We start from the raw sequence: 24,926 nt of genomic DNA on the forward strand, positions 1-24,926 counted from the left end.
CACTATTATGTTGTAGCAGTTCAAAAAGAAAATATAATTCTGAAAAACTGAAGTCTTAAACAGAAAGGAGTATTTTGACAAACAAATTTCATGTCCCATTTAACTAAGTTGATGAAAAGGAAAATTTCAAGTTCTCTCAACGTCAGAACAAAGTTAGTTTGATTTCAAAACCTAGAGTCAGATTAGGCAATATAACAGAGAAATGCTTGCTCATTTATTTGTTTACTTATTACAATCACGAAAACAGAAAATTGTTACCACTGGACTTCACATCCTTCAGTATCTGTTTGTTTGTTACTTCAATCAAGAAAGAAAATTATTAGGGTGCCTGGGTGGCTCAGTTGGTTAAGCGACTGCCTTCGGCTCAGGTCATGATCCTGGAGTCCCGGGATCGAGTCCCGCATCGGGCTCCCTGCTCGGCGGGGAGCCTGCTTCTCCCTCTGACCTTCCTCCCTCTCGTCCTCTCTGTCTCTCATTCTCTCTCTCTCAAATAAATAAATAAAATCTTTTAAAAAAAAAAAAAAAAAAAAGAAAGAAAATTATTACCACTAGATTTCAAATTCTTCAATGTCTAGATTTCTCTTGGAAGCAAGGATAACTCCCCAGGGATGTTTAATGCCACTTGCCTTTTGAAAAGCACAGATTATAGAGGTAACGTCAATAGCTAACATGTACATGGCAATGACCATATGCCAGACACTGCTCTTCATAGACATTAAATCACCTATCCTCACAACACCCTTCCTTATATTACTCCCATTCTACAGGTGAGGACACTGCCTGAGATCACACAGCCAGTGGAAGTGGTCAAGCTAAACTGCACACATGGTCCATCCTACCAACACTCAGTATGTTTTCAAAATGAAATACATAAAACTTTTGCCTTTTTTCACCAAGGCTTCTAGGGTATTCGACAACCCAGAAAAAATACCTTACAGATTCTCACAGATCATGAATGGATGCATGGGAACCCCATGTTCTAACAAATAATCTCCCAGAGATAACAACTGGACAATCCTTATATGTCATTTCCTTTATGTTCTCCTTATACTCCCTAGTCATAATTCCTCTCTTAGAAGAAAACCCACAATTTACTTATTCTTTATTTTAAATTCCAATATGCTATGTTGTATTTGTTGCCATGTTATTTAATATTTAATATAAATTTTTCATTTATTCCCAGACATATTTTTGCTTTTAAAAGATTTAAATTTGTCTTTTGTTTTTCTGGTTTCTCTGTGTTTTAGGGTACAAAATGGGTACAAAAGTATGTGTTGTTGTCTTATCTGCTAACAGTGATGCTAGGAAGGCACTCAAAACTTTCATAAGAAGCTTCATTTCTATTAATGTTCCTTTTCCCCTCATGCCCAGAAGGAATGCACACAGGGCTAAGATCCTAGGAAATGTGTAACAGGCCTACCTTTCACTAATGCTAATTAATAAACTGGACTAAGGAGCCTTCTATAAACTCTGTATCCCTAGGCTTGTCAGCATCAAGTACTGGGTCATCTTGTCACTCCTGTATCAACTAAAGCCCCACAAATCCCACAGAACTTCTCTGGACTGTTTTCCATGTACTGTCTCACCTAATCTTCAAGACAACCTTAGGAAACAGGTACATTTATCATCCCCCTTTACCTGAGAAACTAAGTCTCAGAAAGGCCCAATGACCTGCCCAAGGCCACAGAGCCAGCCGGTGGCAAAGGAGGATTAGAACACAGACTGTCCAGCACCTGAGCCTAAGGGTCTCCTTGCCACAGTGAGCTAGATGGCCTCTTTCACTTTTGTTGCTCTGAAGATGGTTGACGGGTGCTTAAGGGAGAATTATCCTTTGCATGTCAACAACTGTAGAATTAAATATTTGAAGTTTTAAAGGGCAATTTTTTAAAAAGATTTTATTTATTCATTTGCGTGAGAGAGACACAGAGAGCACAAGCAGGGGGAGAGGCAGAGGAAGAAGCATACTCCCTGCTGAGCCAGGAGCCCAGTGCGGGGCTTGATCTCAGGTTCCCGGGATCATGACCTGAGCCGAAGGCAGACTCTTAACCGACTGAGCCACCCAGGCACCCCTAAAGGGCGATCTTTTTTAATAAAACCTGATAATTCTTAGTTTTCCTCTTCATGAGATGACACCTATATTCTATAAATAATAAGTGTTAGATTCATTCTCTTTGTGCTCTCCTTAATGATTAATGTTAAGTAAAATTCAAGAAACAAGCAACATTAAAAACTATAACTTTAATCCTTTAGAGTCTCTTCTCAGTGAGAACTGGACCAGGAATAAAGCAAACCTTCACTTTCTCATATTAAATAGTTCATTCAGGGACACGTGGGTGGCTCAGTTGGTTAAGCATCTGCCTTCAGCTCAGGTCATGATCCCAGGGTCCTGGGATGGAGCACCGAGTCGGGCTCCCTGCTCAGCAGGGAATCTGTTTCTCTCTCTCCCTCTGCCCCTCCCCACTGCTCATGCTCTGTCTCTGTCTCTCTCTCAAATAAATAAATAAAATCTTTAAAAATAAATAAATAAATAGATAGATAGCTAGATCATTCAGAACACGACCAGATGCATGGATTTCAGTGGCCGCATTAGAAGGCCCCACAGCTTCAGGAATCTAAGTGTGAGGTCATATAAAGTATTTAACCATAGTAACTAATCAGTCTATTCATACATATGATATTCCTTTTCAAGTAATATGCAAATGTCTATTTTTGCCTTAAAGTTAGCCAAGCTTTTTATACCTTTACTCTGCTTTTTTGACTAAAGAAAAAGTAAAGGAATATATGTAACTATGCTATGCTAATTCTGTAGATAGTGTTTGTCTTTGCCTATGTGGCCACCTCATCGCTACCCCACCAACCTATCTCTGCTCTTCAATTTGCCCCCCTCCAGTTGACTACTGCTTGTCCATAGAGTCCATGCCTCCCCACCTTCACAATGAAAGGCTGACTTTGCCATTGCTAGGCAATTAAAGTTTGCCCCTTTCTGTTCTAGGAAGAACTCAGCCTCATTATCAAGCCTATTCATAGAATCTGTAGCTCTTCTTCCCAGTGTTTATTTGTTCCTGGTTTGTACTCTGCTACCCCAAAGTATATTGTTTCCAGTTATTTCTTAGCCTAGTGATATTCCTTATACAAAGACTAAATCCAAAATAGTGTAAGAGCTCAGAGAAGGAAAACCCCACCAATTAAGGTACCTTAAAAAAGTCTGTTCATCTTCACCTTATGATTAAATGATCTCATTTGAACCTACAGTTGTACTGGCTCTCAAACTGTAAGATCCAGGAGAGTGGCATCAGCAACAATTGGGGGCTTATTAGAAAGGCTGATTCCCAGACCCCAGAACCAGCCATCCTCACCTTTATGGGGCCTCTGGGTGGCTCTGATGCACACTGCAGGTTGAGAACCTGCTCAGTTGCTGATGTTGACCCTCTGGATTCAGGTACAGACAGGTGTCTCCTCTTACCCTACTGAATGCAATTTACTAACCCTATTATCTTCCTCATGGTCTTGAGCAACCAGGGACTGCTGGCTGATAATTCTGGAAAATTTCCAAGATAGCCTCTTCGAAAAATTTACTTCAACCCAAGCTCAAAAAAGATGAAGTCCGTGCCACCATTATATTTCCCTTAATAGCTTATCCTCCAATTACAGCCATCTCTTAAAATGGAAGACAGCAACCTATTAAAATTGAATACAATATGGATAAACACCTTTTCACTCCCCTATTCCTACAAAGCTCATATTTCCTCTGGACTATGAGAAGGAATTATTTCTGATTATGCTTTGTAGTTCTATACCTTCCTCCTGTATTGTCTATATTATCTCCTTCTATCAATTTATGGATCTCACTCCTAAACCTCTCTTCTCTTGCTAATCATTGTTTCAATGATTCATTTCTCCCATTAACTGTGATTTGCCAAGTGGGCCTTCTATTGTCTTTATCAGAATCAAATCCGCTTTTATGATTTCGAATGCCAATGGAACAAAAACATTTGTAGCTCACCTGGCAGTCCTAGGTTCTCATTACATTTATTTCTAAGTCTGTCATCCATTTGGGAACATTACTACCCATCTTCTGAAGTCTGCTAGTTCCTTAACAAGCCACCTAAGTGGAGCTTTGAATGTCTCCGTGCATGCCTTCTTCCTAGCCATTTCCAGTAACACTAAGAGCACCATCATGTTGACTGAGACTATTCACCGTCTACCATATAGACCTTAACCCTAGGCCCTATCACTAGTCCACCACATTATCACAGTGACTACTCCACCTCATACCACCATACCTGCTCCGTTTTCCTCTGGACTAGCTGCAGATACTTGTTGCCACAATCCTCATCTCATGTCTTAGTCCCCCATGTCCTCCTTGAAAGTAAATTTCAACATCCACGCAGTTTAAGCACTCTTTCTGACATACCACCTCACTCTTCAAAACTGCAATGACCATGATGGGGTTCAGAACATGCTACCCCAAAATATGGCACCTTGGTGTATGGAATATTTTAAGCTGAAGGAATTTGACAAAACAGTAGAACCAGGGAAGTCGCTCTAACTTTCCCCCTGCTCTTCTCCCTTAAAATAGTCATGAAACACTCCAGTGAGAAGTGCCCTCCACCATAACTGGAAAAAAGGAACATCCTTATCTCTGAAGACAAGGGGATGTCAAAAAGAATCCAAATAAACAGATCTTGTTAAGTTTCCCATACTTACCTCATACTCCTTGACCTGTCATATTTCTCCAAGACCATCAATTCTCCATCGAACCTAACATAAAAATACTTAGCCTTAACGGTTTCTTTGGATCTTCATTTCCTTACAAAGGTTCCCAGTCACATAAAACTTATATTAAATAAACTTGTATGCTTTTCAGTTTAATTTTCAGACCCAGCCGGGGTCCCTAAGAGGGTTGAGGAAAACTATTTTCCTCCTCCACATTAAACCAACAAAGATTAACAGAAGAAATTTCTATGGTTTTCTCAAACTCCTTCTATTTTCTCAAACTCCTTCAGCTTAAAATATCCAATATGCTAAAGTACCACATCTTGGGGTGGCACATCCTGAACCCCATCAGTTCTTACTAAGTTCCTTCTCTAGGTTCACTTGATACACAGCCAAATCACTAACTCCTCTCTAGCTACCAAACACCTCTCAGCCAGTGCCAACACCTGAAACAAAGTAATTTATCTGCCAATCCTTCCCTTTTAGATTTATTGAAGCACTAAATTAATGTAGTCTGAATAAATTATCAGTCTTTATCTAAAACCAACTCTTCTGTACTATATATGATCTACTCTAAAATTCTCTGCTCTGCAGAATATGCATGTATCACTCAATTATAGGAATCTGTATATGAACATAAGTGTACGTGTATACTTTCATAATTAATTTGTCTTATTTTCATATTTTTGCAAGATATAAAACTAGCTGGTTAGGTAAGGGAACAGAGGGTGCTAAACATATCTCCTATTACTTCTTAAAGTCTAAAAGTCAAGGCTCTCAGAAAGGATTATGAGTTATAGTAAGAAAATTCGTTTCCTTTTCTTCAAATCCTGTTGGCGTTTAGATGCCAAATTCCTTGCTGTTGTTTTTCCATCTGCCCACAGTGCACATTTTTTTTTAAACAGTACACCTGCAAACAGAATAATCCAGAGAATCCAAATTTATTAATATAAACATCCCAAATCAGGCCAGAGCATATGGGTCACTGTATAGGTTTTTGTTTTCTGTACAGCATGAACTTATAGACAGAAAACTGTTCTTAAAAAAGGTAATATGTACACATGAAGTTACATCAAACTTAATATGTAAAACCGTTTCCTTTAAGGAAAGCAGAAAATGTTCGAGGAGAGGACAAAAGAGGAGAAAAAGAAGACGACAACGATGATGACACCAGCAGCAAACCCAGAAGTTTCAGCTTCCATAAAATATATGGCTGCCTATTAGAATGAAAAAAACCTCTGAGTGTAAATGTTTCATTCAAGCTTGCCAAAGATCAGCTTAGTTTTTATTGCTCTGTGCAATTTCCGAATTAAGTGACTTCACTGTGAGTGGGACTTTTTTATGTAACACATTACATCATAAATTAACCCTAATAATGTTATAGCTTTTAGCTTACCCAGGCTGCTTTATCTGAGAATGTGGGAAGCGTGCAAAGCAGTTAAACACTAAGGAACAGGGGGAAGCCACCAGTGCTCACCAGCAGATAAATAGCACAATGAGCTGGCATGGTTACAAGCCAAGCGGCACATTCTTCCCCTGATTTTGATTTGTTATCGGAGTTTCAGTGGAAAACACACACAGGAGGACGGCGGCAGAGGAAGCAGGAGGCCACTGTGTCCAAGTGATTCCACCAGCCTGTGCTTGCTCACTGAGTCACTCACCTCGTAGCCTTTCTCCAGCAGGAACTCAGCCAAGTATGAACCATCCTGGGAAGAGAAGGAAAATTGACAATTGTCAGACCCATCACGGCTAGCGTAGAAGGCAGCCAAGGCTGAGAGCTTTGAGAAATGCACTGAAGGGGCTACATGAACTTAAATTAAGGATCATGGCAACCAGAATAAAAATAATACAGCTAATGATGGTAAAAACAGAACAGTATTCCTCTTTCCACTGTTCACTAAGCATTTTCATAGACGCTATTTCACTTGAGCACCACAGAAGCACGGCAAAGTGTTATCATTGATTAATTTACTGGGTAAGAAACAAAATCCAGGGACATAATATGGGGCAACAGAGAGAACATGACACTTCGACAGATGTGGGTTTAGTCAGGTTTGGCCACTTACTAGCTGTGTGAAATATGCAAAATATGTGTAGCAAAGCAGAAGGCCTTGGTACTACAGGAACAAAAAACAGGAATCAGACTAATTCTGGGTGGTTGTGAAAGAGGTGAAGGAATGAGATGGGAGCTGTGAGGACTTGGGGAGAACACAGGTGAGTGTAAGGAGGACGCAGGGAACACCAGAGCGTTATCAACATTGCTAAAAAAAAAAGACACTATGGCAGAGAGGAGGTAGGTGAGCGCCTTTGTGGGAGACCTTCTAGGCACTGGTGGGAGTTGGCTTCTAACTCAAGGGTTCTGGAAAGTCACTAAAAAAAGAGTTTTGGGGGTTGGGTGCTAAACACGATCAGATTTGTATTATTATCACTGAATATATATGCATAACACACACACTCATAAACTTTAAATACAAGAAGGATATTTATTTTTTGTAAAGTAGGAAGGATGCATCTTTTTTTCAAATATTTTATTTATTTGAAAGCAAGAGAGAGCAGGGTGAAGGGCAGAGAGAGAAGCAGACTCCCTGCCGAGCAGGGAGCCTGATGTGGGACTTGATCATGGGACTCCGGAATCATGACCTGAGGCGAAGGCAGAAGCTTAACCAACTGAGCCACCCAGGTGCCCCAGGAGGATGCATCTTAAATCGTGCAGTTATTTCCTACATTAAGATGAAGGTATCTGACTAAACACAGATTCTCAACTGGCTTTTAATAACTCTCATAAAAATTTCTAAGGTGCCTGGGTGGCTCAGTCGTTAAGCGTCTGCCTTCAGTTCAGGTCATGATCCCAGCGTCCTGGGATCGAGCCCCACATCGGGCTCCCTGCTCAGCGGGAAGCCTGCTTCTCCCTCTCCCAAGCCTGCTTGTGTTCCCGCTCTCGATGTCTCTTTATCAAATAAATAAATAAAATCTTAAAAAAAAAATTCTACATAAGGGGGAATGCTATTTAAACTAAAATATTTCATGTGCCACTTTTAGGGAAAGAAAGTATGAGAGTCATCTAATAAAACTATTAAGAGGCCAAAAGGCGAGAAATCACTGTTCTAGAGGTACTATAAAAGCTATCAGCCTTGCTCAAAATATGAATCGGGTAGACATTTTGCAATCAATCCTGTTAACTGCCCACCTGTTTTTAGCCCGGGTCGGTCCCCTCCATCCCATCCAGACTTAAACATAAAAATGGGAGGCTCCAACTACTGGAAATTTGTGTATTCAAAAGTAGCTGGGACTATTTGGGAGTATTTGGGTTTTCTTTGGTTTCCTCAGTTTGAAAAAGTTTAAAATATCCCTCTGAGTTTCAAAAGATCCTACCAGATATTCCAGGAAAAAGAAAAATGAAACAAGCCTTATTATTGTCACTAGTTACTTAAAGCTGGAAGTGGAGACACCCTATGGGTCCTAAAAATGACAGGGCTGCCAAGAGAGTGTTTACTACATTAATGCAGAAGTCACACATAAATTCAGGCAGGATGACAAGGCAAGGTATACAAGGGACACATTTTGTGGTTCATTAAAACCTCCAACAGATTTTCTTCTGACTTCTTGACATAAATATTCTGGTTTATAGACTCATGTAGAGAAGAAGAGAAATGGTTTGGCATATTCCTTTTCCTCTCCATCTTATGATATACACACAATTGCATGGTTTTAAAATACCCAACATGCAAACTAAATCAGAGAAGAGGGCTGAGCAATTCAGACTAGGACAGGGCAGGTCAGTCTACATGACCATCGGAAATGTGAGAATAATGGGTAGTCTTATAAATCAATCAGTGAGAAAGCAGCTTAATAGAAAAAGTATTTACAATCAGAAGAATAATTTTACAGTAGTTTGGAAAGCCCTAGAATGTATCAAGTTTTGTTTTATTGTTGGTATTAGTGTTGTCATTTTGAAGCAGGCAACACCATACTTTTCATGTTTCATAATTTCTCTTGGAATAAAAAGTTAAAATGCTTTATGTTCTACCATGGCTGCATACAATGTTTAAAAAAAAAAAAAAAAAGGCAGAGGTGAAAGTGCTAGAGATCCATGGGGGCAGGGAAAGCTGTGATTATTCAGAAAGCTGATGTGAAACAGACCTGACCAGGCCTGAACCCTGTCAATAAGGTCTTGTTCTTCTCACCCAGGGCCCTTCTCAAACTTTCCAACCGCACTGGAACATTCTGAACCAGCAGGGCACTCACTTCCTCCTGACTTCCTTGCCAGGTCTCTCAAGTGATAGGGCCTGAGCTGCACAATGAGTGGGAAATGGAGCAGAGCGAAGGCTCCTGGTCTCTGGCCTAGTGAGCCCAGCTGGCCTCCCCTTGTCCTCTCCCTGAGCCCCTGAGGGGACCCCACAGGGAGACACAGTATCTAAGCAGACAGGCGTCAGCCAAGCTAACAAGATCATTGTTTCTGCCTCCTCTAGAAGAACAGGGTTGTTGGAGAAAGCTTCAATCAAGACTAATAACTGAAATGTCATGGCAACTGAGAACCTACAACTGACATTAAAAATTCTGATACTTAATTCCTCGGAAAACAAGGAACTAAATGAACTTAAATTTCCAACTCATTTGCTATGAACACAATTAATCTGGTACAAATTCCAGCCTGGGTTCAATCCTTGTTACAGAAAACTTTTAACTGAGGAGATAATGTCCCAATTGTGACTCTTCAATTTAATCTTGTACAGGGTTATTAAGGGTATCCATTTCATATTAAATGCTGTGCAGATTTAAGGAATCACCATGGCTGTAACATTTTCTATCTTATTCTTGCAAGAACTCGGCCCGGAAGGCAAGGAGCCACTGGCATCTGAGGTCAACAAGGCACATGACAGTAACCAATTTGCATAGTATCACACTACAGGGGCAAAGCCAGAACTGGAATCCAAGTTGCGCATTATTCTGACCTAGAAAACAACCTCCTTCCTCACTCTCCTCTACCTGGGACCTACCAAAACGTGTCAAAACCCAACAAAATAATAAAACACCATAACAGATTTCATTTTTAAACCAAATTGACTTAGTCATTTCCCATTACGGAGTGTTTTTTGGATTAATCAGTGCTTCTAGTTTTAATTAAGTGACATCATGTAATTTTAGAACACTCCAGAGCTCAGAGGAAGGAGACAGTACACAGCACCTGAGATTCCTCAGGTCGTGTTTGGGCCCTACTCAGGAAGCAGTGCAGTATTGTCTGAAGGTGGACTTGGACTGACTGTGGATGTATTATTTGGGGGCTCTAGAGCCAAGGAGGGCACTACCCAAGGACCAAAAGTGCCAGATTTAGGTATGCTGATGCCTACAGTCCCTATATTTGGGTATCTCTATTTTTCACCTTCCATGGAATACTCAGAAATGTTCTAGATCAACACCCATAAAAATAAAGAATAATTCCAAAAATTAGTTCAATCATATCTTGACTATAGTATTAAAATTACTTAAAATTACACATCTATAAAAAGCTGAAGGAAGTACAGAAAGTTTACCCCTCTCCTGATGACCACAGAAGGCTATATTAAGCACTGACTGATCCTCTATCCCACATTCAAATACGTATGTGCCAGGCAGTCTACCTTCCTGCAGAGGAGACTAGCATTTCTCTTCTCCCTTCAAACATGGATGCACTTACAGCCCAGAAGGACAAACGAAAAGGACACTTTCTTATATGCAATTTGAGAACCCGGCTCCTCTGAAATGCATGCTAAATTATACTGTGTGTTTCTGCCTAAGCACCATTTGGCAGCTTCTTTGAACACCGTATAAGATAAGCAGTATTGGGCTAAAGAAATCATGCCACTAATAAATGAGTTTCTTTGTTTAGATCATCTCAAGCATCAGGAAATAGAATGTCCCTCCTGTAAGGAGAGAAAGCACCAATTTACACTGCCCTTTATGTTCTATAATTCTACGAATTCTAATTACTCTAAAATAAGCATCTTTTCACCTAATAGCAATTACAGTATCAAAGTAATCTGTACCTCCCCGTGAGAGAAATGCAAACACCTCAATGACTAACAGAGAATGCAGTTCTGAATTAGAATGAAAACTTCCAGTGGGAAGACTGGCAATGTAGTGTGAAGAATACAGAAGCAGAATATATTTGAAAAGTATTTTCACCTGGCTCATGTTTGTAACACAAAACACTACATAAAATCTTTTTTAAACTCACAGAATTCAAAAGACCATAGGGATTAATTAATCCAACCCTCTCATTTTACAGATCAGGAAATTAAGATTTAAAACAGTTAAATGTTTAGTGTACAGTCACACAGTTTGGAAGTAGCAGAATCTGCTCTCCCCCTCAAAAAAAGTCTTCAGACTCCCAGACCTCAGAATTTTTCACTATAAAATACTGCAAAAAAAAAAATCCAAGATGAAGAGACTGGACTAATGTCTATAGTTGACACACTAATGCATTATACCAAGTGAAGAACAAGAATACAGCCAACAATTATCAGTGGAGTGAAAACTAGCTGACCAAGTGGTAGACAGGAAACCAAGATATCATCAATATTTAAAACATAAATAATTTCCAATTCCTGTAGTCTTTTGAAGTTAACAATTATTTCCCCATAAAAGCTGCTCTCGCGGAAAAACAGACTTTCACTTACTTTGATTTACTTCCTGGTAGAGAGGAGCACTGTAATCCAGAAATGTTATCAACAAACTCTGAATAATAAAGAATTAATTGTGCCCAGCAGCTAAGATATTCTTTCTGTAACCACCACTTCCCTCTATTTGCCAGGGAACAAGCCCTTCAAACAGGTGGAAGCCATTGCATATATGCCTCATACACATACATCGAGAAGTGACAGGGGCTCTGTCACCAAACATAAGACTTTCTTTTTTTTTTTTTTAAAGATTTTATTTATTTATTTGACAGAGAGAAACACAACGAGAGAGGGAACACAAGCAGGGGAAGTGGGAGAGGGAGAAGCAGGCTTCCCGCCGAGCAGGGAGTCAGCTTCTCCCTCTGACCCTCCTCCCTCTCATGCTGTCTCTCATTCTCTCTGTCTCAAATAAATAAATAAAATCTTTAAAAAAAAAAAAAAGATTTACTTATGAAAAAATATCAGAGAGAAGCAATGACCTAAAAGGTTAATTTTAAAAAACATTTTTTTTCCAATTTTACAGGTTAAAAAACGATGTTTTTTTGTTTTGTTTTGTTTTTTTTCATTTTGTGGCTAGTATTAAGACTGGAGAGTTTTTTGTTTGTGATCATATATACTATTTCTTCTAGGAATTATTTATTTTTATCTTTTCTATTTTTTGTCCATTTTTCTAGTAGGCTGTATTTTGCCAATTGGTTTGTTCTTGTAAGTATCTAGAACATAAATAAAACTGAGTAATTTTTCTCTCTAATATAAGCTACTCAAAAAATACTTTGAAACAGTTTAGCAGATTTTCAGTGGCAGAACTCCCATAATTAGTTGGTTTAAAATACATGTTCCTTTCAAATTGCAAATGATTATTGTACACTCTTAGTTTAATGAGCAAGGAAGAATGCAAACACCAAAATTTGAATTCGAGCTACATTTGCACAACCCAGCATTTGTAATATTGTTAATCTCAACACAGTAAAATAAATTTCTGTAATTAGACAAATGCTTTAAGGAAAACAGGATTAAAGGGCTAGCATAAGGGGGTAGAAAGGAAACAGTTATTAGTAAGGTATAGAGAGACAATTTTTAATTATGTAATTAGAAAGGCAACACACACACATAACTCCAACACAGCCCCAGAAATGCTTAAAAAGCCTCGAAAGGAAATCCAAAGGCATTTATTAACAGCCTACAAGTGTGCTGGGCATACATACTACATAGACACATCACGGGTGAGCCAACCTTTCACTTCTTCATGAATATAAGTATGCCCAAAGAATACTGTATCACACTGATTTGCTTTCCTTTTTTTAACGTGTAAGGTCCTTTAGTTTGAACGTCTGTGTTTTTATCTCTCCCGCTCTCCCATTCTTCACTCAGGCTGAAGCTTTTATCCTTCTGAGATTAAAAAAAAAAAAAAAAGTCTTCATATGACCTACTATTACTACAAATGATAATAGTATTAATAACAATAATAAGTACATATATAGCACTTACGGTATGCCAGGCATGTACTAAATGCTTCACATTCATTAACTGTAAATCTTCATAATAACCCTGTGTAGTAGACACTATCATCTCCATTTTACAAATGAGCAAACTGACGTGAACTGAGACCAAGTAATCTGCCCAAGATGTTGGTATGGTAAACAGAGCAAGGATTTGAAATACACACACACACACACAATTTATGTATATATATTTGTAACGAATTATTTATATGACAATTTGCTTTACTAATAGGATCAATCATTCCGTAATGATGGGCCTACCAATGTTTCAACATGAAATTTGGTCTCTGTAGAATTCATTAACAATACAAAGTGTCCCAGATTAGTGAATATCAAACATCCACTTGGGCCATAGGTGTTATGGAATAAAGGACAGGAAGGAAATAAGAGATTTAGTCCCTGCCCTATTGCTCTGAGAAGTATCTGGGAAGCCAGGCATTTCCTGACCTAGATAGGATTATGCTCCAGCACTGGCTCAGACCTCCACATTTCATACACATCAGCAAACCCACACGTGGACAGATTGAGAATAGTAACCAGGTAACCTGTCCAGCTAATCAAAATGTTCTGCTATCAGGAACACCAGTAGATGCATGAGTCATGGACAGAGGGTGGCAAGGCTGTGTAGATAAAAGAAAAGCTATGAAATACTACCATATTGACCTCTTCTATACTGGATGGCACAGTGCCCTGGAGAAATAAATCACTGCACTTGAGCATGAAATCAAGGTGGAAAAAAACAGAGGAAATACAAGAAACATACCCCTGTCAAAATCCTTTTAAATATCTGCCTAACTGGCTAGTTCAGTGCTGGTGTGAATAACTCCTTTCAAGTTTAGAACAATATACTACCTCAAAGTTTTTATAACTCAGGGTTCCAGACACATTGATAAAGACTTGTATAGATCTGTAGGGAAGTTAATAATAAATTACCAGTAAACTTCATGCTTAAACAATAATTACTTTGTGGTAAATACATATATATACAAATTTTGAAAATAGAGTTCCTCTCTCTTTCCTTTTCCCTTTCTCATTATCTCTCAAAGTGATAGTCCATACAATTAAAGGCTGTTTCTTTGCAAAGTATATGCTTACGTAGTTCTATTCATCCAAGTGATTTATGCAGGAAATGATTTTTTACAGGTACGCAAAACTGAAACAGTGCTACACTTTGTCCAGTGTTCAAGGCCATGTTTAATGAAAAACTTCAAATTTAGAAGGAAAAAAAAAACCTTTGTACTGAAAAGAGAAGAATTATGAAATTTTAGTATTTACCTGATTTATTAACTCTTCCTTGTACATTTCTTTTATAATTTGTGTCCTGGCTAAGGGAGGAAGACAAAACAAATGTCCTTTTGTTTACACCTTTAAAAAGGTCATAAATAACAAAAGAATACACATATATTGATGACTCTCTCTTTCCCCATCCACATTCATTTAACAGGTTGCCACTAAAATGTCACTGTTGCTAACAAACAGAGTTTAACTATTACAAATGTTCTTTTAACCCAGTTTCTCTCAGGGATAAGTAATTGGTACAATCCAGTTAAGATTGTTTCTAAAATATGTGCATACTATGACAGAAATGTCACTTACAGAGTCCCTGATGCATTTCAAATCTGCTCTGCAATGTGGAATATCCATCACCCTGGAGACACTGTACATCACTGAAGAATGAAACAAAGTAAGAACAGTGATTTACATAACTTGAAATCACTGAAACAGATAAAACAAACATATATACACAAGTGCAAATGGAGAAATTTGTAAGCATCTACCCAGGAAGCTGCTTATCATAAAACTAATAGGGGCGCCTGGGTGGCTCAGTCGTTAAGCATCTGCCTTCGGCTCAGGTCATGATCCCAGGGTCCTGGGATCGAGCCCCGCATCGGGCTCCCTGCTCAGCAGGAAGCCTGCTTCTCCCTCTCCCACTCCCCCTGTTTGTGTTCCTGCTCTCTCTCTCTCGCTCTCTCTGTCAAATAAATAAATAAAATCTTAAAAAAAAAATTAATAAAGCTAACTAACTTTTAGAGCCAGAGAACAAAGTGTTGTAGGAATGACTGCACATCACAGAGGCCCTAACGCAAACAATGTTGATTCCCCTGGAGTGTCCTGTCCGTGGGGAGGTTCAACTGATAAAACTCAGTTTGTGGGCTAGGAAATCTCTCCAGTTATTTACTGTGTTACATTGTACATTTGGGTTCTACCACTCAGAGAAGTTTTCAAAAACCATTTTGGAGTGGGGGGAAATCACATATTTAAAAATAGGTGTCTCCATCATACTAGTAACTCTCTTTCCAGTGTCACTGCTTTTTAGGCCACACAATCCAGGTATGTTTCTAGATAGCTCAGCCCTAACATAGAAACAGAGGGGATAAAAGGAGTTATTTGTGAGATACTTAGATGACAAGTCGAACTTCTTGTCATTGTGTTTTCTCTCACCAACAGCAAAGGAGCTTAGCTCTTATTCAACCCTACACTTTTAAAAATCTTGACTTATAGGACAAAAAACTATCAAGATCACACTCCACTGAAGACCGGAGTTTTTTAAGGGCACACAGGGGCGAGGATGAGGAGGGGTAGAGATTCTCCAAATGAAAATAATGTCCGCCCTAACAGGGATTGGACACAACTCCCCATCTTAGTCATAGCAGCACCAAAGTCTAAATTCCCAATTTTTCCAGAGTCTAGACTGAAAACCAGGTGTCTCTAGTTCAGTCTAACCTGATCATAGGTACCTTTTAATCTAATCTTATAATACTGAAATATCTAACTACTGCTTTCATCCCCAGCTAGTCTCTCTACTAATATTTATGACTTATTTGGGATATTTGACTACATTTTGTAGATTTAGGTCATACATTTGGAAAAACTGAGAGCATTTTTTATATACCACAGCACTATGCTTAAAATTCACATAAGCTATCACATTTTAATAGATATGGTTAACTCAACCTTATTTTCTTCAAAATATATATTATTATTTTGGTCAAAATAATAATAGTCTACATGTCTATAATTCCTATGGTTGCTAAGTACTCTAAGATATTTTTCCCATTTTTATCTCTCACAACATCCTGGTGAGGTAACTGATATTATCCCCATTTTTCCAGATTAGAAAACTGAAGTTCAGAAAGCTTAAATCCCTTGTTCAAGGTCATAGAGCTAGTTAGAGAACTTGGCAGTGTATGAAACCAATTTATCTAATCCTAACTGTAGTATTATTTCCATAATAATTCTCCTTCAATCAAAACAAAAGTGTTTCAACTAAAACAAGATGCCAGTGACACAGTTTTTAAAACTTTTCAATTACCTAAAACACATATATATAAAAACTCAAAGTTTACTGAAAAATAATTTTTAAAATAAGTACCAATTACTTTTGCATAATCCACTTATAAATGCTTAAATAACCCCCCCTTCTAGTACACTAAACAAAATGCTCATGTGTGTGTGTGTGTGTGTGTGTACATGCACATATGTGCACAGACTCAAAGGGATATCTATGCCATTATCCTGAGGATTAAAAACAACAACAACAACACAGCTCTGCACTTGGAATGTTAAAAGCAGATCCTGGGACAATCAATCCACTGATAACCTCTAAAATATAAAGGACTACAAAATGTGATATGGCAAATAAAAATAAGGATAAGATGTATTTCCTACTCTTAAGGAATTTATAATCTAGTGAGAGGACAAGGAATCAATACATCATCATCATATTAGTGATTATATTAATGTTAACATTCATTCACTGTACACCTATGATGTGTTAAGCCAGTGCCAATAGAAATGTATTTGAGCCATATGTGTAATTTTAAATATTTTAGTAGCCAAGTTTTAAAAAGTTAAAAATAGGCAAAAGTTAATTTTAATAAATTTATTTAACCGAATTATCCAAAATGTTATAGCAATATGTTAATAAAAATTATGAGATGTTGCACATTCTTTTTTGTATTAGAGTCTTCAAAATCTGTTATTTTACACTTACAACACATCTCAATTCAGACCTAAATTTTCTTCAGAAGCATGTGATCTGTATTTAGATTTCATAAAATTGATAACTAAAAAAGGAGATTTACATATCTAGGTTGTATCAAATATACTTAAAAGGCTTCCAAGAACTGAATACCAAAAAAAAAAAAAATCATTTCCCTTTAATATTCATTACATACATAGGGGCACCTGGATGGCTCAGGTGAGCATCTGACTCCTGATTTCAGCTCAGGTCATGATCTCTCAGGGTCCTGGGATCAAGCCCCACATTGGGTTCCTCGCTCAGTGGGAAGTCTGCTTGAGGACTCTCTCTCCCTCTCCCTCTGCCCCTCTCCCTGCTCACATTCTCTCTCTCTCAAATAAATAAATAAATCTTTTAAAAAATAAAAGAAAATATATTCATCATATACATTGGCACAACTGGTTCACTTTTTTTTTTTTTCCCCCTCAAGAAAAACTGATTTGACTTCGGAGCAAAAGGTTATCAGGTTAAAATCCATATATGTTCAAGTTAACTCACTCTTATGTCAAGTATTAATAGTGAATCCAAATGAGTATTTGCATACACTGGAAAGCAACTCTACTAGTGTTCTTCAAATTTTTTTCCTAATTTTTATAGCCAGTTTATGTAATGCTATTAAAAATTAAAACCTTCTTCATATTGATTCATGTTAATACATGTATAAAGTCATTATTATTGACTTAAGTATAAGTGAATTCTCACACCTCCCTAGCTAGGTCACAAATAAACTTTTCCTTTCCTTAGAGCTTCAAATTTAGCTCATTTATAAGCAGTGTGATAAGACTGAGAAAACATAAATCACACTATGTTTTCTTTATAATTACTGAATATTTGGCAAGCATCCCTTTTGTTTCAAGAAAGAAAAAAAAATCTTATATTGGAGTAAATATTATAGAAATCTTTGTAAAACTCATCCATGATTCCATGACGAGTGCTAGCAAAAAGCACAAGATCACTGCCTTCATTGTCTTCTACTTCCTTCAACAGGTCTATAAAACTGGCAATGATTCATATATTTGAATGTATAGACTGAAAAATTTTAACTATGGTAGGAAACCTTTTAAGTCTGCTTCAGAATATAGGGGAATGAAGCAATAAAAGAAACATCAGTCTTCTATTTTAAAATTCTAATAAATGCAAATATTTCACCTACCATAGCTGGAGTCCTACCTATTGTGATAGAAATTAAAATTTTTTCATATCCATCTGAAATTCATCTTTGATATACAGAACATTCAAAAATATCTACGTATCTATGCTACAAATTTGTTATTTCTCACCACAAATTTACATCATTTCTTTGTAAATTTTTAAATCCTTTGAGAAAAAGGGTATCTAAAGTAGTAACTAGGCAATAACTCATATATCATACAACTTGTCTAAAGATAAAAGCACTTGAAATTTTTCAAATTTCAAATCAATTGATCTTTCATACTATTAGAAAGACCTTGTACTCTATAGGCAACTGGTGATTTAATTAAATATCATTAAAGTTTTATATATATTTTTTGTCTTTTCTCATAATTTTCTAATAAAACTTCCATAATAATTTATTTTGTCATCTCTCCATCTAAAATTGGTTTCCTTTTTTGTGAATTAACCCAGCCATTTTATAAGCATCCAAAGTGACAAGTTTACAGCCTGTTAAAATTTTAAATGTATTGGATATTTAATTCAGATTTCAGCAACATTAATTCTTTTTTGACCTTTGAGAGGAAACTTCAAATCTTCTATGGATTTATTTTAAATATCTCTTTATATTACCCACCTTATTTTCCTTAAATTTTTTTACACAACAAACAGTTTTTCTGTTTTGCTCCAGCAGAGCATATTGCAAATTAATCACGGAATTTCCAGTCTCTTTATGTCTTCATTGCTCTGATCATAGTACTAGTTTCTGTGTCTGCATTCAATTCTGTGGCAATAATGTGCCTTTGTTTTAAATTCTAAAATTGGCCTATACTTATTTTAACTGGAAAAAAATTTTATTTTAGTTAAAAATTATAAACATTTCAATTTAATTACCAATGATGAGGTACATGTATCCCTGTAAGTCCTGTTGTCTGCATAAAATACTCCAATAAATGCACTACAATGTTAGATAGAGCACAGGAAAAAAATCATTCTGAGTGAAAAAATAGTTGACAACAACAAAATCGGTGATGTGTTTAAGTGAGAAATACACCGGTTAAACTGAAATGTAATCCTACCAAAACAAGAGAGTTGTGTTTAATAGAAGTATGTTTTAGATTGCTTCCATTTTAAAATTTTATTTCCTCAGTCCTGTTATCCACAGCTTAATTGTTCAATAGCCACAGATGGCTTATGGCTACAATTTTGGACAGTATAGTGATAGGTTGTATTTTCAGCAGTTTACATTTATTAACTTATGTAATTCCCACAACAACTCTCTAAAGTAGTTACTCTAATTATCCCCCATTATAGACAATGAAACTCAGGCAGAAGCAATTAAGTAACTTACCCGAAGTCACACAGCTATTAACCAGGGAGCCTGAGATTTAGACCCAGACAGTCTGACTCCAGAGACTTTTGCCCACTATCCCACACTGTCCAAAGTCCAACAGAGGCACAGAATTTAAGGAGAGATGACACAAGAGGTGCAAGGTGTTTTAAAAATACAAACGAAACTATTTAGCAATTAGAAGTAGGGAGCCAAGACAGATAGGAAGGCATTGTGAACAGAAGAAAGACCTGAGCTTAAAGATACATACTGACAAAAAGGAAAAGCAATTTGGTGTAGGAGGAGTGGCTGAGAAGTGTGAGCATAAGGCTACTTGTCCTGAGTGGAGAAAAGATGAGCAACTGCAGTAGATCAACAATGACTCCCAAAGGCATAGCCCTGTCCTAATCACTGCAATCTAGGAATGTTAGTTACCTTCTATCAAAAAGTCATGTCAAATGTGATTAAGGATCTCGAGGTGGAAAGATTATTTTGGATTATCTGGGTGGGCCCTAAATCCAGTCACAAGCATCCCTGTAAGAGGCAGGCACAGAAAGATGTTACACAGACAGAAGAGGAGGAGGTCCTGTGACCAGAGGAACGGATTGAAGTGATGCAGCCACAAGTCAAGGGATGCCAGCAGCCACCAGAAGCTATAGCAGCAAGGAATGGATTCTCCTCTGTAGCCTCTGGAGGGAACACAGGCCTACCCACACCTGATTTTGGAATTGTGGCCTCCAAAACTATGAGAGGATAAATCTGTTGTTTTAAGCCACCCAGTTTGCAATATGCTACAGCAATCACTAGGAAGTTACTTCAGGATTTCTCAAAACCTTGAGCATGCAAAGGTACCTTATGAATCAGCAAGAAGGAAATCTAGGAAGCAGTGTTTCCCAATTTTTTCATGACAGAATCCCCACTCCCTCTGAGAGGAGGACTGGTGGTAAAAGAGAGAACCTGTTAACATCTGGCAGGCCTAGCATTCTACTAACAAGGTCTAGGAAATCCTGAGCCAAGACACATTCTAGAAGGCATGTAATTTAGGCAAGTAACAATACAAAAATTTAAAGGTTTTGAGAAATGTTGCAAAAAGCCAACCATTTAGGGTGAGGAAATCTAGCACATTATGAACCTGGGTTACAGGTGACTTCAAAGTGGCAGAAAACATGGCTTTGGGAGATAGAACAGGTAACCCAGTTGAGCTAACCAGTTAACAATACAGTAAGCTGTATTGCACTCTAGATGAAACCACCACCTCTAGGAAGTGTTTCAAGTCTTACGAGGGACACCGATAAGCTAAAGTAGCTTCAGAGGGTGATAAACGAGAAATGGCATTAAAGAACAAAAGAAGTGTTGTTCCCAGAAAACAACAGTCAAAGGAGAAGCAAAATAGCAGTAACTTCAAGTAACTAAAGGGCTAAAATGAACGAGAAAAAAATGAACTACAAAGGGGTCAGTAAAAGCCAAAAATCAAATACCCAAGAGGAGTGAGATCAGGCTCAGCACGAAGCCCTCCATGGATGCTGGCATTAAAAAGCTCCTGGTTGATCTGAATACTCTTGCAGAGACTGGATGGCTGGTTATTTGACTGCTGTAGGAGGACCCCTATTCCACAGGGGTAGGAAGTTGGCCCACAGAGTCAATAAGCTTCCTCCAACTCTAAGATTCTATGCTCCAAACTGGCCAAAGACCTGTTTGTCACACCCACATGTATAGCTGGAATAATAAGTGAATTAAAAAAATGCTGTGTTAAGCTTGGGGTGAAATTCAAAATATTTCATAACTTGCAGCACAGGCACTAACCCACCAGAATGGTTGCTAGCTTATGTGCCTATAAGTGAGTACCCACTGGATGAATTTTAGCCTTCATAAAACTTTGACAAATGCCCTAGAGTTGAATATGGATTTTGAACACGGAGGATTACAGAGGGAAGAGGAAAAAATTAACACCACTTAAAAACTGTTAATTTGAATTGACAATAGGTCCCCAGGCTTAGGAAACCACAGGATGGAATGGAAAGGTGACCAGGTAGGCTGGAAGCCACTCTCTATCTACTGGACATCTGACCACAAGCTCCCGGCAGCTGCACTCAGGGCCCAGCAGCCACACACTTGGCACCTCAGCCTCTAAGTGTCCTCTTGGCACCTTCTACAAACACTACTCCCATGCCAGGAAGTCTGGGTTTAGTTTTGGTTCCATTCTCTCTCTCTGTCTCCCTCTCCCTTCTTTTCCTCTACCCCGCCTGGCACAAATGTGGGTCCCACTGGGTTCAGGCTAATAATATCCACTCAGCAGCAACTGTCTAATAGGTTAACACCCAACAATGGGCACTTGTATTTTCTTATAAGGTGGAGGTAAATTATGGCACTTGAACAAAGACCTTATTATCTAAATTTTACTGCATGTTTACTACAAACCAGTTTCAATTTTATGTTTTCATCTCTAGGCCCTATGACAAAGGGGAGAGAAAGTTCATTTTCATATTTGAAGGAATTATTTTCTAAATATACAACGTCAGGATAAAAACAGGACTTGTTACAGGTTGAATTGTGTCCCCCTAAAAATTCACATATGAAAGTCCTCAACCCCCAGTACCTCAGAATGTGACTTTATTTGGAAACAGGGTCATTACAGATGAAATTAGTTAAGATGGGGTCACACCAGAGGAAGGTGGGCCCTAATCTGACTGGTGTTCTTTATAAAAAGGAGAATTTTGGGCGCCTGGGTGGCTCAGTTGGTTGGGCGACTGCCTTCGGCTCAGGTCATGATCCTGGAGTCCCTGGATCGAGTCCCGCATCGGGCTCTCTGCTCGGCAGGGAGTCTGCTTCTCCCTCTGACCCTCCCCCCTCTCATGTGCTCTCTCTCATTCTCTCTCTCTCAAATAAATAAATAAAATCTTTAAAAAATATATATAAAAAGGAGAATTTTAGACAGAGATGCACACAAGGAAAACATCATGTGAAGATGACGGCAGAGGATCGGGTGATGCTCACACAAGCCAAAGGATACCAAATATACCAAGAAACCACCAAAAGTAAGGGGAGAGGCCTGGAATAGATTCTCCCTCACGGCTCTCAGAAGGAACCAACTACCTTGCTGACACCTCAATCTTGGACGGCTAACTTCCAGAACTATGAAAAAATAAATTTCTGTTGTTTAAATCATCTGACCTATGGTACTTTGTTATAACAGCCCTAGGAAACTAATCCAGGACTCAAAAGTATTAAGGAGTGCACACAAAAGGTCAGGCAGGGCCGGGAGAAAAGGTCAGAGGAAAGTTTCTGCTCTTTGTGCTTCTAGCTGACTGTCAGGAACTACCAGGTTTGAAGCCAACCCAGTCCTCCCTCCCAGTGCTCTGCCTGCCACCCACACTGAACTTCCTTGGGCTCCATAAGCTGTACTTCCTGAGCTTCACAGACTGCTCCCTCTTCCTCAACTCCCCTGACTACCCTGTTGCTCATTGTCCACCGATTAGGACTCCCATAATTCTAGATGTTGGTTTGACCATTGTTTCTTCAGAAAATCCTTCCTGATGCGCTCCACCCTGACTGAATCAGAACCTCTACCTGTTAGAAACACTCAAAGCTCTTTCCTTCATAGCTCCTGTCGCATGTCTCATTATATGTCAGTGACAACAGATTATGTGCCTTCCCCACTGGACTGCAGGATCCATGAAGACAGGACCACAACCACTTTGCTCATCATGACCCAGGATACTGATAGGTAGTTGGAACATACCTATTTGCTCAATAAAGTAAAATTCAATGTCCTTGGGTTTCTAATCTCACAGGGAATGCCAATGCCCTGTCTACAACTTACATATCAAAAGTTGTCTTACCCATCAGCTTGGACTTCTTATCTTAAAACACGAAATACAAATACATTCTCAGCTCCCTACTGACTCTATTTCTACAGTGCTGCATGAGCCCTCCCTCAGGGTACCTCTCAGATTCTCAGCTGCCATCCACTTCTCCCCAGCACATTGGGCACTGCTGTGGTCTTCCTGACCCCAATACCTAAGCCATCGTACACCCAGCACACCAAGGTAAAGAGGCTGTGCTACTCCCACAACTAAACTTTTCCAATGAAACCTAAGCAGAAATCCAATACATAACATGAAATGGATTACCACAAAACTATCTGGTTTCAAGATCAGGGGAGTTATGCGGGGATGTGGAAAAGGAGAGAGTCCCTCCCATATACTTTGCCTCCCACTCCTCTCTGTGTCACACCCCCTACCTCCAGATAAACTTGAGGCACCTCCAGGCAACCTGAGTCTCTTCAAAACACAGTTTAGAAGCCACTAGTCCATCGGATTAAACTTAAATTTTCTTTTTTTTTTAAACATTTTTTTTTGAAGATTTTATTTATTTATTTGACAGAGAAAGACACAGCGAGAGAGGGAACACAAGCAGGGGGGCTGGGAGAGGGAGAAGCAGACTCCCCGCCGAGCAGGGAGCCCGATGCGGGACTCGATCCAGGGACTCCAGGATCATGACCTGAGCCGAAGGCAGTTGCTTAACCAACTGAGCCACCCAGGCCCTAAACTTAAATTTTCTAATAAAGAAGTCAAAGCTCTCAATTAACTATCACCTCCATTCCCAAAAGCCTAACCAAATAGATGTATACACTTTTAATATGGGCATTTCATATCCTGGCTTCAATCTTCCTTGTCATATGTATTTTTTCATTCATTCATTCATTCATTCGTTCGTCAAGTATATACTGATGTTCCAAAAGGAAGGTTACAGAGGCCAGCCTTACCTTTCAAGACATGAAAATATGGTATATGAGAGAGTTGTGTCTATCAATGCATGTCATAATAGTAACAGTAATAATAAAAATAACGTGATATTTATCATGGGGGCAGAATTGGTAGAAATATTCTATAAGCCTTCTGAGCAACCCTATTGGTAGGGTCTGATTATTACCCCAGTTTTAAGAATGAGGACACTGAATCTTGAGGAGGTGAGGTCAGGTCCTACAGCTAGAAAGAAGCAAAGTGTAGATTAAAAATCAGATATTTTTGACTATGTTGAAGAGGGATATCTGTACCCCCATGTTCATAGCAACATTATTTATCATAGCCATGACATGTAAACAACCTAAGTGTCCACGGACAGGTGAATGGATAAAAAGTTGTGATATACATATATGAATATTATTCATAGAAAAGAAGGAAATCCTGCCATTGTGACAACATGAATGGACCTTGAGGGTACAGGCTAAGTGAAATAACTCAAACAGAAATATAAATACTGTATGATTTCAGTCATCTGTGGAATTTAAAAAAAAAAAGCTCATCAAGAAAGAGATGAGAGGGACACCTGGGTGACTCAGTCAGTTAAGCATCTGCTTTTAGTTCAGGTCATAATCCTGGGGTCCTGGGATCAAGTCCCACATCAGGCTCCTTGCTCATCGAGGAGCCTGCTTCTCCCTCTGCCTGCTACTCCCCCTGCTTGCACTCTCTCTCTGACAAATAAATAAATAAAATAAGAAAGAAAGAAAGAAAGAAAGAAAGAAAGAAAGAAAGAAAGAAAGAAAGAAAGAAAGAAAGAAAGAAAGAAAG

The 24,926-nt window shown here is 38.5% G+C and overlaps 1 protein-coding gene across 1 annotated transcript in view; it reads right to left on the reverse strand.

Annotated features, from left to right (window-relative positions):
* GMDS (GDP-mannose 4,6-dehydratase) overlaps positions 1–24,926 on the reverse strand; it is a 665,383-nt gene that overhangs the window by 488,696 nt on the left and 151,761 nt on the right. The window contains exon 2 of the mRNA XM_044917292.1: positions 6,378–6,422. Within this exon, the coding sequence (XP_044773227.1) occupies positions 6,378–6,422 (45 nt within the window). The remainder of the gene's footprint in view (positions 1–6,377; positions 6,423–24,926) is intronic.

The sequence above is a fragment of the Neomonachus schauinslandi genome, chromosome 8 (assembly GCF_002201575.2).
Source record: "Neomonachus schauinslandi chromosome 8, ASM220157v2, whole genome shotgun sequence".
NCBI classification, from domain to species: Eukaryota; Metazoa; Chordata; class Mammalia; order Carnivora; family Phocidae; genus Neomonachus; species Neomonachus schauinslandi.